Source organism: Microtus oregoni, unplaced genomic scaffold (genome assembly GCF_018167655.1).
Source record: "Microtus oregoni isolate MIOR12 unplaced genomic scaffold, Mior012 000000F_ref0000247, whole genome shotgun sequence".
NCBI lineage: Eukaryota > Metazoa > Chordata > Mammalia > Rodentia > Cricetidae > Microtus > Microtus oregoni.
In genome coordinates this window covers 19,226,968-19,242,968 of record NW_024543059.1, presented here as the reverse complement: position 1 = coordinate 19,242,968, position 16,001 = coordinate 19,226,968, and the positions used below count along the sequence as shown (strand labels likewise).

The 16,001-nt window shown below is 39.3% G+C and overlaps 1 protein-coding gene across 6 annotated transcripts in view; it reads left to right on the top strand.

Annotated features, from left to right (window-relative positions):
- Positions 1 to 16,001, top strand: part of Akap13 (A-kinase anchoring protein 13) — a 262,036-nt gene that overhangs the window by 81,446 nt on the left and 164,589 nt on the right. For all 6 annotated transcript variants that reach the window (XM_041654836.1, XM_041654846.1, XM_041654825.1 and 3 more), the window contains exons 3-4: positions 4,312 to 4,459; positions 13,286 to 13,582. In XM_041654836.1, coding sequence (XP_041510770.1) covers positions 4,312 to 4,459; positions 13,286 to 13,582 — 445 coding nt within the window. The remainder of the gene's footprint in view (positions 1 to 4,311; positions 4,460 to 13,285; positions 13,583 to 16,001) is intronic.

Genomic DNA, 16,001 nt, shown 5'->3' with positions numbered 1-16,001 from the left:
AATTTCTCATATCATATATTTTGATGGTATTTTCCCATTCCCCTAACCCCTCCTAGTTCCTCCCCCTCTGCCTCCTTACCCACTTCACTTACGTTCTCTCTTTCAACCATCCCTCCCCCAAAAACAAGAAAACAACAAAAATCTGATAAATGAAACCCCCCACAAAAATGAAAATAAAAGGCCATCACTTCCTAAGCCTCTTCAAACAGTGCCACCAACTGGAGCCAGGTATTCAATATCTGAGACTGGGGGTGGGGGGACACGGACGGACGGACATCTCATTTGCATCACCACAGTGACAGACTGCTGGGCCAAAAGTTTTTGTTTCTGGAGCCTTTTACATTTCTTAACTAAGTAGGCTCCGTGTACAACAGCAGTGCTGTTGAAATGGACTGTGGCCAATGCATCGCTATGGGTCCCTTTTTTAAAAAAATAAAATAAGTCACTTAATTCTTGTAATCATCTTATGAGACAAGCAGAATTGCTTTCCTCCTTTATAGCTCAGAGAATAAAGTTAAAACAGGAAAAGTACTCCATCTTAACTGGGCCTGATGTGAGAATTCTTTACCCTCTGGTCCTTAGCTGACCATTTGGAAACAAAGGCTCTTGTGATGGTTAACGTGGGTTGTCAACTTGATAGAAACTAGCATCCCTTGGGAGGTGAGCCTCCAGTCTTTCCTATGGGGATTATTTTGAGTATATTAATTTGGGTGGCAATACCAGCCCGTTGTGGGTGGCACCACTCCCCGATTTAAGAAGAGAAAGTGAACTGAGCTTTCTGTTTGATGCTTCGAGCTCCTGCCTCTGTGAATCTTCTCTCCCATTATGGACTGTAACCTGAAACTGTGACCTAAATAAATCCACCCTTCTTTACATTGCTTTAATCAGAATGTTTTATCACCAGCCCTGATATATAGCATTTGCCCTGATATATAACATAATTTCTCCCTTAGTGATTGATTTCTAGCTATCCATCCCACTTCACTAGGGGCAGAATTGTCAAGTGATGTATCCTAGGAAAAAAATATGTCAATAGCACATACACTATTACATAGATTTTCTTCCATATGCACACCATAATATAAACCTCAAAACAGTATAGTAAGATATAGACTTATTAATATAGGCTTTTAATGTATGTTATATTTGCTTTTAATCTATTTTACTTATTTGTAAGTTTAACTTTTAATAAAAGCTGTGCTTAGCATTCCAATCATAGAATTTCCCAGAAATCTAACTGCTGGATCTCACGAGTCCATACAAGTTGGCCAGGATACTGCTGTAGTTATCTTGTTGCTGAACAGACCCACCTTCTAATATTATGTGGCCAGCATTATCCACGACATCAGGGATTTCTTCTCTTGTACCAGTTCCTTACTCCAGTTTTCTACTACATTTCCCCCTTATCTATTTACCATGTTCCCTGTTTCCCACGTCCTTTTTCTTCCATCTGCTTCTGTGGCATAATTATTTCTTGTTCCTGAAATGCCTAGCTCTTTTCCATTCTATTACCCACTTCCCCCACATTCCTGCTCACTGAAGGAGGGTCCTGGATGACCAGTATCTTGTGAAATGAAGTCTTCTGGCGAGGTCTTGTAGAGAGAAAGTCTTTGGTCTGAAGAAAAGAAAACATATTCTTAGCATCCTGATGAGAAGTCAAAGTTAAAAACAATTTTTTTCTCAATCATTAAGGTAATTTTTACAGTGCTACTAATATAGTTGATGATCTATATAAGTTCAGGATGTGGGCAACTGAGACTTACCACCATTCACAATCTTCCTTTATTTTTATAATATTTTTATTAAAAACCTATTCTTATGGACAATTAAGCAGTTACTCTGATTAACATTTATAATCACTGTATTATACTTGGGGGATCATCTGTGTAAGAATGCATTAAGACTGCCTTTTTCATTTGTTATTATGTCATCTATCAGCAAAACCAATTATGACCCTAAAAATAATCAAGCTCAAGGATATACTTCTGATTAATGAAGAAAGGGAAAATTTTATCTCTCTAAGGACAGCACTGTGTTTCTTGGGCTGGTGTTACTGGAGGCTGATAACATAGATGGAATCCTTTCCCCTCAGTGGGTAAGACTGAAATAATAGTTGAAACTATCTTGAACATTACTGTTGTTATTAAGCTCATCTGTGTAGTTAGCAGTTACAGACGTAACTGTGCAGCCATACTGTTTTTATTCTGTGTATTCTATGGGTTGGGCCTAGTTTTGAACAGCAGAGTAATTTATCAGGGCTTCTTTCATGGAAAGTAGAGATAAAACCAATCGTCTGGATACAAATTCTTACTGAGATCTGCAACTCTTCTTCAATCCCATTTGCTTAATCTTTCAAAGTCATCTCCAGTTAATAATAGGTGCTTAGTGAACAACCATAAATAGGAGTCACCTGCATCTGTGAAATGTGAAATTTGTTTGCTCTGTGACTATCAGAGGGAACCAGCTACTTCAGTGCCAAGTGTCTTTGGAATTTAGCATTTAAGTTGTCTTGAAGTATTTGAATAAAGCTTTGTTCCCTTCTCTTAGGTATAGGCTTATGTGACTTAGCTTTTAAAAAAGTATGAAAGCAATTCGGAACTTAAGTTGTTTTTGTCTTGGGAGTGAGAAAAGAGGTTGGTATTGAAAACTTTGTTAAAAGGATGTTAGTTGCTTGTGTCAACTTTCTCTTGCCCTTCTTGAAAGGAAGCCCCAAACCTAACTAGTATAGGCACAAACAGTACCTCGGCAAGAGACTGTGGATGCTCACATGGAGAGGATTCCTTGGTTCGGCAAAGGAGGATTCATTATTAGAGTTCCAGTTTAGAAATCTAAGTGAACAAACTTCAATTAGAAATTAAGTAGACGTCCTCTCTTGGAAAGATGTAGGTGGTAAATGAACGTGACCGTCGTGTGCAAGCGTGTGACTGAATAGGCACAGCTGGCTCCAGTGAAGCTTTGCTCGTGACGTAATTAACAGAACAAGCAAGAGGCGGGGTGTGGCCCATGGGGCTTAGTTTCCAACACGTGAAGAAAAGAATGGAACTTTTGTGTTCTGTTTGTAGGCTATGAGGGGACTCCTTTACTTAGAGACAATGGACTGTTCTCATTGTGCCTCAGACACATAAACTGGTTGCATCATACTAAAGAATAGTGAACGTTTCTAGAGAAAGACACATGCAGAAGACCAAAATACAGTTTGGAGTAGTGGCCAAAATTAGTAAGTCTTTTCCTGGCCTTGATATCCCTTGTGTGAGGGTGCTTTGGAGTGCTCCAGTTATAGTTATAGTGCTCCAGATAAGTTATGCCTTAAAAGTTATGGTTCATTTTGACTTAAATTGCATTTAGGGGACTTGAGCACTCAGAATAAAATAAAAGTGACATTTGCGCTCCAGGAAATACTCTGAACTAAGTCTCCAAAATCAATGTGCTGTTAACATTTATTACACTTAATCTTTGCTTTGACCTCATGAATTTGGGTTTTCAGTGATGGCAAAGTGCTGCCTTCTCTTTCACTTACTCTGAGCTTAATAATGTGGCCACAGGGTGGCGTGGTTGCCTTACATACCTCAATGTTGATAAAATGAAAGAGAAAAAATACAAATTAAATGGTAACCCCCCCCCCCAATTTTAGTGTTAAAATGGCCAGGTTTTCACTAAATTATTGTTTACATAATTCATTACTAAGATTTTTAGAATATTAAATCCTAGTACCCCAAACCTTCATGTGTTAAAGTTTTTTGTTAGTTTATGGCTATAGCACAAATTATGTTTATAATTGAGAAGAATGGTAATTAGGGCTGTATTTCATAGGGTATATTTAACTGTGAGCCTCATTTTATTAAAAACAACATCTTATAAAAACTGATAGAGTATTTGGAGCTGGTAGACAAAGATGTTTTTCATCATAAATAATGACAAAGGTGTGTGCAGAGTTTCTGGCATGATAGCTACCTATTGTAAAGACTTAGTGGAAGGATGACTAAAGGAAAACAGGGATCTCAGGTGGTTAGGAGGCACAGGTTGTTCAAAAAGTGATTTTATCTTAATTGATGGAGAGTTCACTCTGTCCCATGAGTTTTCATTTATCAGCTCTAAAGACAGAAGGGTTGCTTCCATTTATACAGTTAAGGAAATTTAAGTCTAATGGACCTAAGTAAATCTTTGTAGGTGGAATTTGAATGAACACTGCTGTTTCTAGGCAATATCTAGATGCCGTCACTTTTGTTGGGGAACAGATAGACTTGGTGTGAAATTTAGCAGGTTCCCAGGAACCTTAATAATTCAGACTTGTGAACTCTTTTCCATTCCTAGGGCGATTGTGTTGTTACAATACTGCTTGCTGAAGAGGACAAAGTTGAAGATGATGCTATTTTTTACTTGATATTTTCCGGTTCTACCCTCTATCACTGCACAAGTACGCGGAAGGTCAGTTCTGATACATTGGAGACAATTGCTCCTGGTAAGTATCTGAGTGAAATTTTTTCTAGCTTCTAGTAGGTATTTGTTAGTTTGCTTTTATTTTGAGGCAAGGGCTAGCTGTGAATAGCCAAGACTGGCCGAGAAACTCTGTGTCCTGCCTCAGTCTCCTGAGTGCTGGGATTACAGGCCTATACCAGTATACTGGGCTTCTTTAATAGTAGTGAACTACTAGGTTGTATTTGTAGCAATTGTAATTGTCGCAGTAGCAGGTTGTTTTGCTTTCGCCTACCTTTGAGATTTGTAGAGATTTCAGGTAGTTCTTAGGAATGTATTTCCCAAATATAAAGAGATGGCTAGAAGAAATAGTGAGCTCTTTTCTAAAGAATATTAGGCATCCTCGTTTCTTACTCAGCCCTCCAGCCATCTTGTTTTCTGTGATGTGTATCATGTCAGAAACACTGATCTAAAACTTAAGGTCTGCTCTTTAGCAGGTGCCATGCAGCATTTCAGCTGCCTAGCTCATTGTGTGTTGGTGAAGGGACAAGGGTTCTCTAATCGGGAATCAGTCTCTGGGCAGACATACTAAGAAGTGAGATGGCTTTTATGGCTTAATTTCTTCCTGATTACAGTTTATGGTTAAAATTCTCTCACTCTCTTCTCTTCCTCTCCCCCTCCCTCCCTCACTTCCTCCCCTCCTCTCTCTGTTTCTGTCTCTCTCTCTCTCTGTCTCTCTCTGTGTGTGTGTGTGTGTGTGTGTGTGTGTGTGTTTTCCAGGAACGCCCCAGCTCTACCCTCTGTGGGTGTCCATTTGTGTTTATTGATTCTGAATACTGTTGCCCTAGTGACCTAATCTAATCTAACCAGAATCAGCATTGCACTGTGCTACTAGTTTTGTCATTCTTGATCCATTCATTCATTTGTAACACAGAATTCCCATTTCTATTTATCAGCTTTTTCCTTACCTAAATCTATTCTCTATGATGCTTACTGATTCACTCTAACTCTCCTCTTCCTCAATAACCCCATTCTTCCCCCACCCCCTAAATTCGTTAAGATTTCTGATAGGAAGTGCCTAATTACAGCAAAATTCTGAAAGCTCCTCATGTACCCAGGGGAGGCTAGTGAACATGATGGCGTCACTTTAGCTTGTGAGGCTTTATTGTATGCTAGAGAATACAATATTCATACTCGGGTATGAGAAACTGTGAATCCTTGTGTTTTGGTCATCATGTTTGAGACATTTTGTTTACTTGTCTCTTTGAGCGACTGCCATTTGGATTAGTTCAACATACTGTAGTGGAGGGGTAGAGGTAGATATTCAAGACCATGGGGTGGGCGCAGGACCCAAACAACTTCAAATATCTTGTTTTTATCTTGGGATTGGCTTTTTAACCTAGGATCAAACTGACTTGAGTCTGCTCTTGTGGTCATCCTAGACCTGTTTTTTCCCTTCTTCAGTATGCTTTTTCTAGAAAAGAAACACTACAGTGCCTTTGGACATTTATCTGTTCACTCAGCTTCTCGTGCACTCTGTTTTGCCCATTTCCTTTTTATTTCAGCTTCATGAGGCACGGATTCTGTTTTCACTGGTGTAAGCTGAATTAGCTTTTCTAGTAATCCCTACTGCCTAATGGGCATTGTTGCTCTGGTTCTCAGAAGGGACTGCATTCTAGAAAGGTGCACGTTATCCTCCCTTCCCCCTTTCCCTCTTCTTTGTGGAAATGCAAAAGGAGTTTCTGGTTTCTTGAGTGCAGTTCTTAGCCTGTCACTGTAGTCTCTGCTCTCTTTCCAGTGGTGGCTTTGATGGTTTCAGTGCGTCACTCAGTGGTAATGATAGCTCCGATTTCCTGTCTGCTGAGGGCCAGTGTCAAGTTAATCAAGATTTCTTGATGGAAAATCTGTACAGTGCTTTGCACGTTGCTGTTACTGCATAAATGTTCACTGTCTTTTTTTGGCAGCAGGTGTTCCTGATAGGAATTTCTCTGTGCCCTTTCTACTTATTCGAGGACTAGCTCTGCCATTTCCAGTCATCTGAGCTCTAAGAAGAAAAGGCTTTGTGCCTTGTTCTTCCTTTTAATGTCATGATTTATTCATATACCTGCCTTTGGTTTTTCTCTGTATGATTCATTGTCTTGTTTAGTTACATTTTAGTTCTTACTAAAACCAGATGATTGATTGACCTTCAAAAAGCAGCTATATTTTGATGTTAGTCTGTAACCTTTTATCAAATATTTTCTGCAAATAGGTTAGGAATGAGACATTTCTAAATTATCTTAGAAAAAAAATTTACATCATGTAATACAGTTATAACATTCTATGTTTCTAATTCTGTCGTGCTATGCAAGTCTGAAAATCTGATTTTGATCTGTGGAAGGAGAGAGTTGGGATCCAAACATTGTTATTTGACCTCCATCTGCATCCCGTTGTACTTGCCCCCTTTCCTCCAATAATAATAAACAAAACAAAAATAAGCAATTTTTAAGATGACTGGTTGAAGACTATAATTTCAATTTTACTGAACTATCTATCTCAAAGGTATTTTTAGGATTATACAATACTATTTCAGAAGGGTTACTTTTTGTAGTCAGTTTAGACAAAGCAAATAATGCTTTTATCATTTAAAAGTGGAATGGAAGCTGGGCTGGTGATTTAATCCCAGCACTTAGGAGGCAGAGGCAGGTGGATATCTGTTGGTTCAAAACCAGCCTGGTCTACAAGAGCGAGTTCTTGGACAGGCTGACTCCCAAGCTACAGAGAAACCCTGTCTCAAAAAATAAATAAGTAAGTAAAAGGAATGGAGATTTCTGTACATTTTATTGTGAAAGGCTTTGGTGTATGCTATTAATTTACTTTTGGAATCCATGGCAAGGCTTTTGTTTGGCAGTAAAATTACAAACCTTTAGTGATGTCAGACTAGACTCAACACTTAAATATTTTTCTTTTGTTTCATACTTATCAGGGATAGTTGACCATGTAAAGTAGTTTCATTGTGTTTACAATTCCCTTTAGTGAATGAGTACTGGAAGCTTAGATCTTACAAAGTAGTTCTGTGTGTGTAGCACGGTATTTTTTTATTTATTCCTTGTGAACCAACATACTCTTTAGCCTCAGGGGTTTATTATCAAATTAAGAAGTTTTTTTTAAGTTATTAGCATTTAATTTGCATAATCAAAAATTCTTAGAACCTCCTTACTAACAGTTATCAGTTATTATTTTTAACCAAACACTGTATGATGGTCTGTGTAATCCAACTGTAAGACTGTTTCTCGAAAGCTTTGAGTTCATCTGCTTGTTTTTTTAAAAATCAGTTAATACAGTGCATATAATTGTTATACTGGAAAAACAAACCAAGAAGTAGTTGAAGAAAGGAAAAAATACCCACATCTGTTGTTCACTGTCCTCGTGATTATGTGGTAAAAACTATATATTTTATCCCTATGGACCTGTGAACACAGCACTGTAATCACAAGGAATGTATTACAACAGAAATGGTATAATTTGAGAGTAGAAATTGGATTTGGGGTGTGTGTGCGTCAGAAATTTTTATTCTTTACATACGAAGTACATACACACATGGCATAGCAATGAAATTCAGATTTTTTTTTTATTTTTTTATTTTTTTTTTGTCGTGCGTCGTGCAGGTTGAATAGGAAACGCTAAGAAGGCTTCTGGGAGTAATGATAATAGGAAGAAAGATTGAGAAGCACTAGCTTAAAGGTTTTGTCTGGAATACAGGAAGTCATGATTTTAGAATTCGGTAGCCTGCCCTTTTTCACGGTGCACATGATGGGGTTCTGGGCTTTGCTATTGTGTTGTTTAATTATTCCTGTACATATAGAGACATTTTGTAAATACACTAAACCTGTGCACCTGCCATTATTTGGCCAAGATCTGGTAGCACGAGAGTGCGTGTTTCTCCATGGAATCCTCTCCTGGGGGAGGGGCAGTCTGCAGACTGAGCATTTCACTTGCTGTTCCACAGCCACTCCTGAGGAAGATCACGCCAGGTTCTTAGCACTTCTGTGATAAATTAAGTAGTAAAGCCAGTTTATTTCCCACTGCTGACTATTATAGTCTACCCTTTCTGTGTGGGATGGCCTGGGCTGGTTCAGCCAGTGCTTTTAGGGTCCTTTTTAGATCACTGATAAAAACAAAGGCCCGATTGTTTTAGTCTCAGAAGAGAAGGCCCGGATGGGATGTGTTCCATTTTTAGCTTAACAGGAAATGAAGTAATTTTTTGGGTCATACTTTAGCACTTTTGTTTATCTGTAGCAGTTTTTTTGTTTCCATGGGTACAGATGTTTTAGACATTGATACAAAGCTTGCAGGGAAGACGCCTGCAGGAAAGCTCTCTAAACCCCAGGCACACATACTTCTGACCCACAGGGCCTAGAATTGAATGAGTTTGAGAGAACCATTAACCTTAGGTAACTTGTTTCTTACCTAGGTGCTTCTTGTATTATTTTAGCTTTTTATCCCTTTGTTTTTTCAGTTCTGCGGTGTCAAAGGCACAGTTTGTCTTACAGACTTATTGGCCTGTGCTATCTAGTGAAATTCTTTGTCAAGTTTTTTGGGATCTATTTTTTTCGGTATGTGACTTAAACAGCAGCAGTATTTTGAGAATAACCACTGTTTGCCATGTGCTTTGTGTTTAGCCTTCTGATATTTCCAACGGTTTGTAAGGTTGGTGGTATTTTATGATGAGAAAAACAGTCTTCAAGGCTGAGTGTTAGGATAACTACACCTGTCTGCAGTAGAAGTTGGCACTCAAATCTAGTGTGTCCATCAGTAGTATGTACTATAGTTTACTTGGTAGGTAACAGAGCCTTCTTCATACCTCATAATTTATCTTGTGTTTCTGTTGTAAATGAAATAGACTTTGTAGAAGGCTAAGATGCTCTTAAAGTTAGGAATTTCTCCCCTTAACCGTTTCTGAAATTTTTTGTTCTGTTTTATTTTGGTTTGTTTGTTTTCCTTTCTGAATTCTATGGGATAGCTTCTTTTAGAAACTGAGCAAAATTTCAGTGCTTTTCCTTTAAAAACCTCTGACAATGTTCCTCTCTTGTTACCAGGAAATTGAAAGGAAACAAAAATTCCATGGAAACTAGCTGAAAAACGTTGCTACTGTACTTCCCCGTTGTATCAAATTAGATGAAATTTCCCATACTGCTTTTGTAGTTTAGTGGTAGGTCTGTAGGTCTTTTCACTTACTGTGAAGTTCTCTCCAAACAGTCATTTGTCTGGAGTATGTTTGCAGTAGTAAGCTTTAGAAACTTATCTGTACTGATGCAGTTTTATTCCTAGATCTCTATCAGACTGCCTGTAGTTTTAAAATATGCTGACTCCTCTATCCTCATGTTTTATTTGAAAAGATACAGGGTTTTAAAACTAATCTTGAGCCTGATAGTGTAACTCTGCCCATCTTGAGTATTTTGACCACACACTAGGTGAGGCAGGTATTTTGTTCTTCTTCTTTTTTTTTTTTAGTTTTGTCTTGTGTTTATGATTGTTTTGTCTGCATTTGTATATGTGTACTACTTGTGTGCCCATGGAGATGTCTTTGTTACTCTTTAATTGATGTGACAGATCACCGTGACCAAAGCCAACTTAGAGAAGAAAGACTATTTGGTGCTTTCGGTTTTAGAGCCTGAGTCCATGATTATCATGGAGGGGAGTGTGGTAGCATGCAGGTAGCATGGTGCTAAAGCGGTAGCAGAGAGCTCACATGTTGATCCATGAGCAGGCAGAGAGAGCTAACTGGGAATGATGTGGGTTTTTGAAACTCAGATCCTGACCCCAGTGACACATCTCTTCCAATAAGGTCACTCCTTCTAATCCTTCCCAAACAGTTCCACAACTGAGGCCCACTTATTCGGACATACAAGCTTATAGGGACCCTTCTCGCTCAAATCACTACATTCTACTCTCTGACCCTTATAGGCTTGTGATCATACCATAATGCAAAATGCATTTAGTCTACCTTGAGAAGTCTGTATAGTCTTTCACAATCTGAACATCATTTCAAAGTAATCTCTTCTGAGACTCAACAGTCTCTTAACTGTAAATCCCTATAAACTCAAAATCAGATTACCTACTTAGCCATATACAGTGGCACAGGATATATATATATATATATATATATATATATATATATATATATATATATATCTCACCATTCCAAAAGGGAGGAATGGTGGCATAGTGAGGAAAAACTGGACACAAGTAAGACTGGAACCCAGTGGAGCAAACTCTCAAATCCTGTAGCTCAGTGTCTGATGTCAAAGGGCTTAGATGATGTCACCCTTCCAGCTTTGTTGACTGCAATACACTTCTCTCTCTTGGTTCAGTTCTACTTCCTGTGTACAAGTCTTACTGACAGGCCTCCCATGGCGTTGGTACCTCTAACTTCCTGAGGTCTCCAAGTGTAATCCAGACTTCATTTTCACAGCTTCATGCAGTGGTTCCTCCTCTCTTCCCTCTATGTCTTCCTCCATCTTACCTTCCTCCCCTCTTCCCTCCATGTCTTCCTCCATCTTACCTTCCTCCTCTCTTCCCTCCATGTCTTCCTCCATCTTACCTTCCTCCCCTCTTCCCTCCATGTCTTCCTCCATCTTACCTTCCTCCCCTCTTCCCTCCATGTCTTCCTCCATCTTACCTTCCTCCTCTCTTCCCTCCATGTCTTCCTCCATCTTACCTTCCTCCTCTCTTCCCTCCATGTCTTCCTCCATCTTACCTTCCTCCCCTCTTCCCTCCATGTCTTCCTCCATCTTACCTTCCTCCCCTCTTCCCTCCATGTCTTCCTCCATCTTACCTTCCTCCTCTCTTCCCTCCATGTCTTCCTCCATCTTACCTTCCTCCTCTCTTCCCTCCATGTCTTCCTCCATCTTACCTTCCTCCCCTCTTCCCTCCATGTCTTCCTCCATCTTACCTTCCTCCTCTCTTCCCTCCATGTCTTCCTCCATCTTACCTTCCTCCTCTCTTCCCTCCATGTCTTCCTCCATCTTACCTTCCTCCTCTCTTCCCTCCATGTCTTCCTCCATCTTACCTTCCTCCTCTCTTCCCTCCATGTCTTCCTCCATCTTACCTTCCTCCTCTCTTCCGTTCATCTCTTCCCACTTGTCGCCTCCCTCCTTGGTTACCTTATTTCTCTCTATCTTTGCAGTCATTTTTTCAGCCACAGATAGATTTCTGTGCATTCATGCACATTTCACAGCTTTGAATACAGTACTATTATTTTATCATAGTTGTTTGGTTTGTATATTTGTGTGTACATACAGACCAGTAAATTATATTTATTTCTAGTACCATTGCCTTTTGATTCAAGTTTTTGGGTTTTTATCTGTGCTAAAGTTTGGGAAAGAGGTTGGCAAGAAAGAATGAGGTCTGTTTGCATAGGTTAAGAGCATTGGGTTTTTCTATTTTAGGCTAGTACAGTATCTTCTCTACGGCACAAGCTTTAAAGTTTGAAGGTAGAATTTAATTTGTATCTGTTATTATTGATAACATCTCTGTTAGATATACTGTCATCTGAACGTTCAGCTCCTTCAGGCAGTGGCTTACCTGGTGGTATTCTCTCTTCTCTGTTTACAGCATTTGGCACAAAGCTCTTGAGTCCTAATGAATGAAATAGGCAGTGTCCTTTCACATCAGCTTTGACTGTAAATGATGGATTCTGCTTTGCAGTATCTTTGGAGCTTATGTACACTACTTTATTTAATCATAAAATTGTTACATAGAGAAAATGATCTACTAAATACCCAGTATATAGTAGTTACTTGGTTGCTACGCACATTTTATTAATACAGAGTCATAACAACAGTGAGAACTATGTTGTGTCATAAAGGCAATGGATATAAGGAAGATTCTAGAAAAAGTAAATGAAAAAACAACTTACACTTTTTAGGTATATGAAAAAAAATTATTTTTCTTTCCCTCTCTTCCTCAAAGTGGTGATGATAGGAACAGAATATAATAGCTATTTGAGATCAGTGTTATAAAATTGAGAAAAAGCACTACATGCTTTGTTACGTATGATCACGTTGGAAATACTTAACTCTGAAAGGGTAGGAAGGTTTGGAGAAGAGAGTCTTGTTCTGTAAGAATAGCTAACCCACCAGAGCTTCCTGCTGCTATGTGTGAGAAGTTTGGCCCTGGTGGAGCTTGCAGCGGCATGTAGTTGTTACTTAGCCTAAGGCCGTGTGGTGCCTGCTGATCTGTAGAGTGGGAAGCACAGTTCTCTTTGCTTGTGTTTGCTTTTCCAGATTTGGGCTTGTAGCCACAGCGTTGCATCATCTTTATTTGAACCTGGTGATTTGATTGACATGCTTATTGCCTTAGTGGTTGGGACAGGTAGAAAGTATCTGGGAACAACAATTCTTATGTAACTTTTGGACCTTGACTTGTGTGAAAACTTATCCTTTTAACTGTTCTACAGTCTTGGATTTACTGTGTAGTGGTATGGGGCTGTCTCTGCTGCTCCTCTCATATCCCCATTCTTCCTGTTGTTATTTCAGATCTAACTCAACTCAGTAAGCCTTAGACTGCCTACTTTGTGCTGGACCTTATAGGATCCTAAAACTTCCATTCTGAAGTTTGTTCAAATGTAACAGCACTAGTTGGTACAGCCTATTCCATGTGACCAGAATGTTGAAAGCAGGAATTCATGTTTGCTCACCATTTGTTAAAGATATCATATATATTTGCAAATATCAATAAGAAAACTAAAACTAGAATTTAAAGAATTTGGGAGAGGAAGGTTTTCTTTTTGGAGGAGAAATCTTGTGTGCTATGATAAAAGCTGAACGGACCCACTAGGGGGTTCTTCATCAATCAATTCAATTCTCTTTGCTACCTGTGTTCTCTTTAGGTCATGACTGCTGCGAGACAGTGAAAGTGCTGCTCTGTGCTTCCAGAGAGGGCCTGCCTGTGTTTGTAGTGGCTGAAGAAGACTTCCATTTCGTCCAGGATGAGGCGTATGATGCAGCTCAGTTCCTGGCAACCAGTGCTGGAAATCAGCAGGCTTTGAACTTCACTCGTTTCCTGGACCGATCAGGACCCCCTTCTGGAGATGTCAATTCTCTCGATGAGAAGGTTGCACTGGCATTCAGACACCTGAAATTGCCCGCAGAGTGGAATGTGTTAGGAACAGATCACACCTTGCATGGTAAAAATTTACATGGCTCACAAACTGCTTTGGGATGCTTGTGCCTTTGCTTTTAAACAACCACTGTTGTTCAGGTTTTCTGCAGTAAATTAGAACTCTTGTACAGAGTTCTCCTGGTGACATAACCTAAGAAAATTGGCACATCTCTGTGGGTTGTGACTGACTTTTCTGAGCAGGGCTGTTGATTTACCCTTCATGAGAGAATAGTAGAGTAGCCTGCTCTTTAGTCACAGAACTGTAAGTACAGGGTTTTTGTTGCTGTATCTGAGGTTCTGTTAAAAACGCTGTGGGGTTGTAGGAAATCAGCTATAGGTGTGTGTCAGGGAAGCATGATAGCAAGATACTGTTGAGAAACTCCATAGCTCTTTGACTAGGGTTTTGATTTTCTGACTCTCTATATAAAGGTTCTTACAGGGCTGCATTTAAAAAAAAATAACACTTCTATTGTAATAAATACATTAAACAATTAAACATGGGTTTCCCCATCTAATTATTCTTATAGCAAATGATATCTAGATGTCATGATTGCAAATACACATATTTTAGTAAAATTTCCTGGGCTCATAAATAGCATCCTGTTCCTATACTTAGTGTGAATCCAACTGAATAAAAAGTGTAGGAATCTCGCACATGGTACTCAGAATGTTTGTTTCAGTACTGATGAGAGCTGCATTGGAGCCTGGAAGTCGGGCTTCTAAAGGAAAGGTTTGCTCTTACTTTGTAGCTGTCTCTAAAGGAGCGGATGATCTTGCGTGATGTCTGGACTCCACCCAGCTTCAATTACAGTGTTGTGTAGGGTGAGCGGAGAAAAAGTCTTCCACTCCACGGATGACATGAGGAATTAGTTCCTAAGGACAGGAGCCATACTTAGTCCCTGAACTTCAGACCAGTCAGATAAGTTGATTCTTCCTTGATTGAATGGTAAGGAAATATTTGCTGACACTGATTCTGTTAAATCAAGTTTAAAGGCAAGCTGTGACCAAACAACAGCTTGATAATGCCATGCTTCAGAGACATACTGATGGCGGTCACAAATACTGCCAAAACTGGATCGTTCAGGGAAAAAAGTATGGACATTCAAATCTTGAAGAAAACTTTTTTTTTTCACTTTCTTAATAGTACAGCATCCAAGAAACTTCTGGATACTGCTAAGATATTAAGGTCCAAATATGTGACATTTACCGCCTGATTACCTATTCAGAATACCTATAGATGAATCCTGATTCTTTCTAGTAGCTCCTGCCATTTCTATGTTGATGTGGGAATTGAACTCTGGTCCTCTGTCAGTTCCAGCAAATACTCTTAACTGCTGAATCATTTCTCCAGTCCCTTCCTTCCCTGTCTTTTGTTAGAGGAAGCTGGCAAGCTTTAATTCATTGTATACTTCTAGACTTTGTATTACTGCTTCTAGACTTTCTGAAGTATAAAGTGATACTAGCAAAGACTAACATGTGTACTTTTAGGAAAGTGCAGAGCCACAAAATTATATCATTGCGTACTTGTTACAATGAGTATTAAAGTGTTGGCAAAGGCACCATTGTTGGGGCTTGGAATCCAGTTAGTGTTGTTAGAGATAGATAATTGGATCATGGGACAAGAGCCTCATTAGTAAATTAATCCATCGATGCATTACTGGTTGAATGAATTAGCGGGAGGTGGGCCTGGGTGAAGGAAGTCATTCACTGAGGGTTGAGGAGTATAGCATGTCACTGGCTTTTCCTGGCCACCATGAGGTAAACAGCTTTGATCCACTGTGCCATTCTGCCATGATTTACTGCCTCTAGTAGGCCCATAAACAATAGAACTAGTTCACAGGCTGAAACCGTGAGCCAAAGGTGCGGCTCAGTTGGTAAAGTGCTTGCCTTACGTGGATGAAGAGCTGGGATCAAGGTGTGGTGAAGCACACATGGAATTCCAGGCCATAGCAGGTAGATAGAGGAGAAATGGGAGTTCAAGGTCATTCTCTGCTACATAGCAAGTTCATAGTCAGTTATATGAGATCTAATCTCAAAATAAACACAAAAAGGAATCAGTTGTTTGAATACCCCACATTTTGTCATAGAACCCAGAGTGACTGACACAGGCATCTAAAGTTAAAAAGATGAAACATGAGTGCAGAATAATATGTCCCATTTTGCTTGTGGAAATGCCCACTTTGAAGAAGTGTGGTTTCTTCTATCACCTAGATACCTACTTTTGGGTGTTTACTCTAGAAAAATGAAATGTCTATATACAAATGTAGCATTGATCATGTATCACCAGAAATGGAAACAGCTCACATTCCTCTTTGAGTGATACTGGCATATTAGCCAATTGTGATACAGCTGTACAGTTGAATATCACTCAGCAATTCAAAAGGAACAAAGCATTGATATGTGCAGCAATTTGGATGTACTTTGAAATTTTTGTGCTTAAGTCA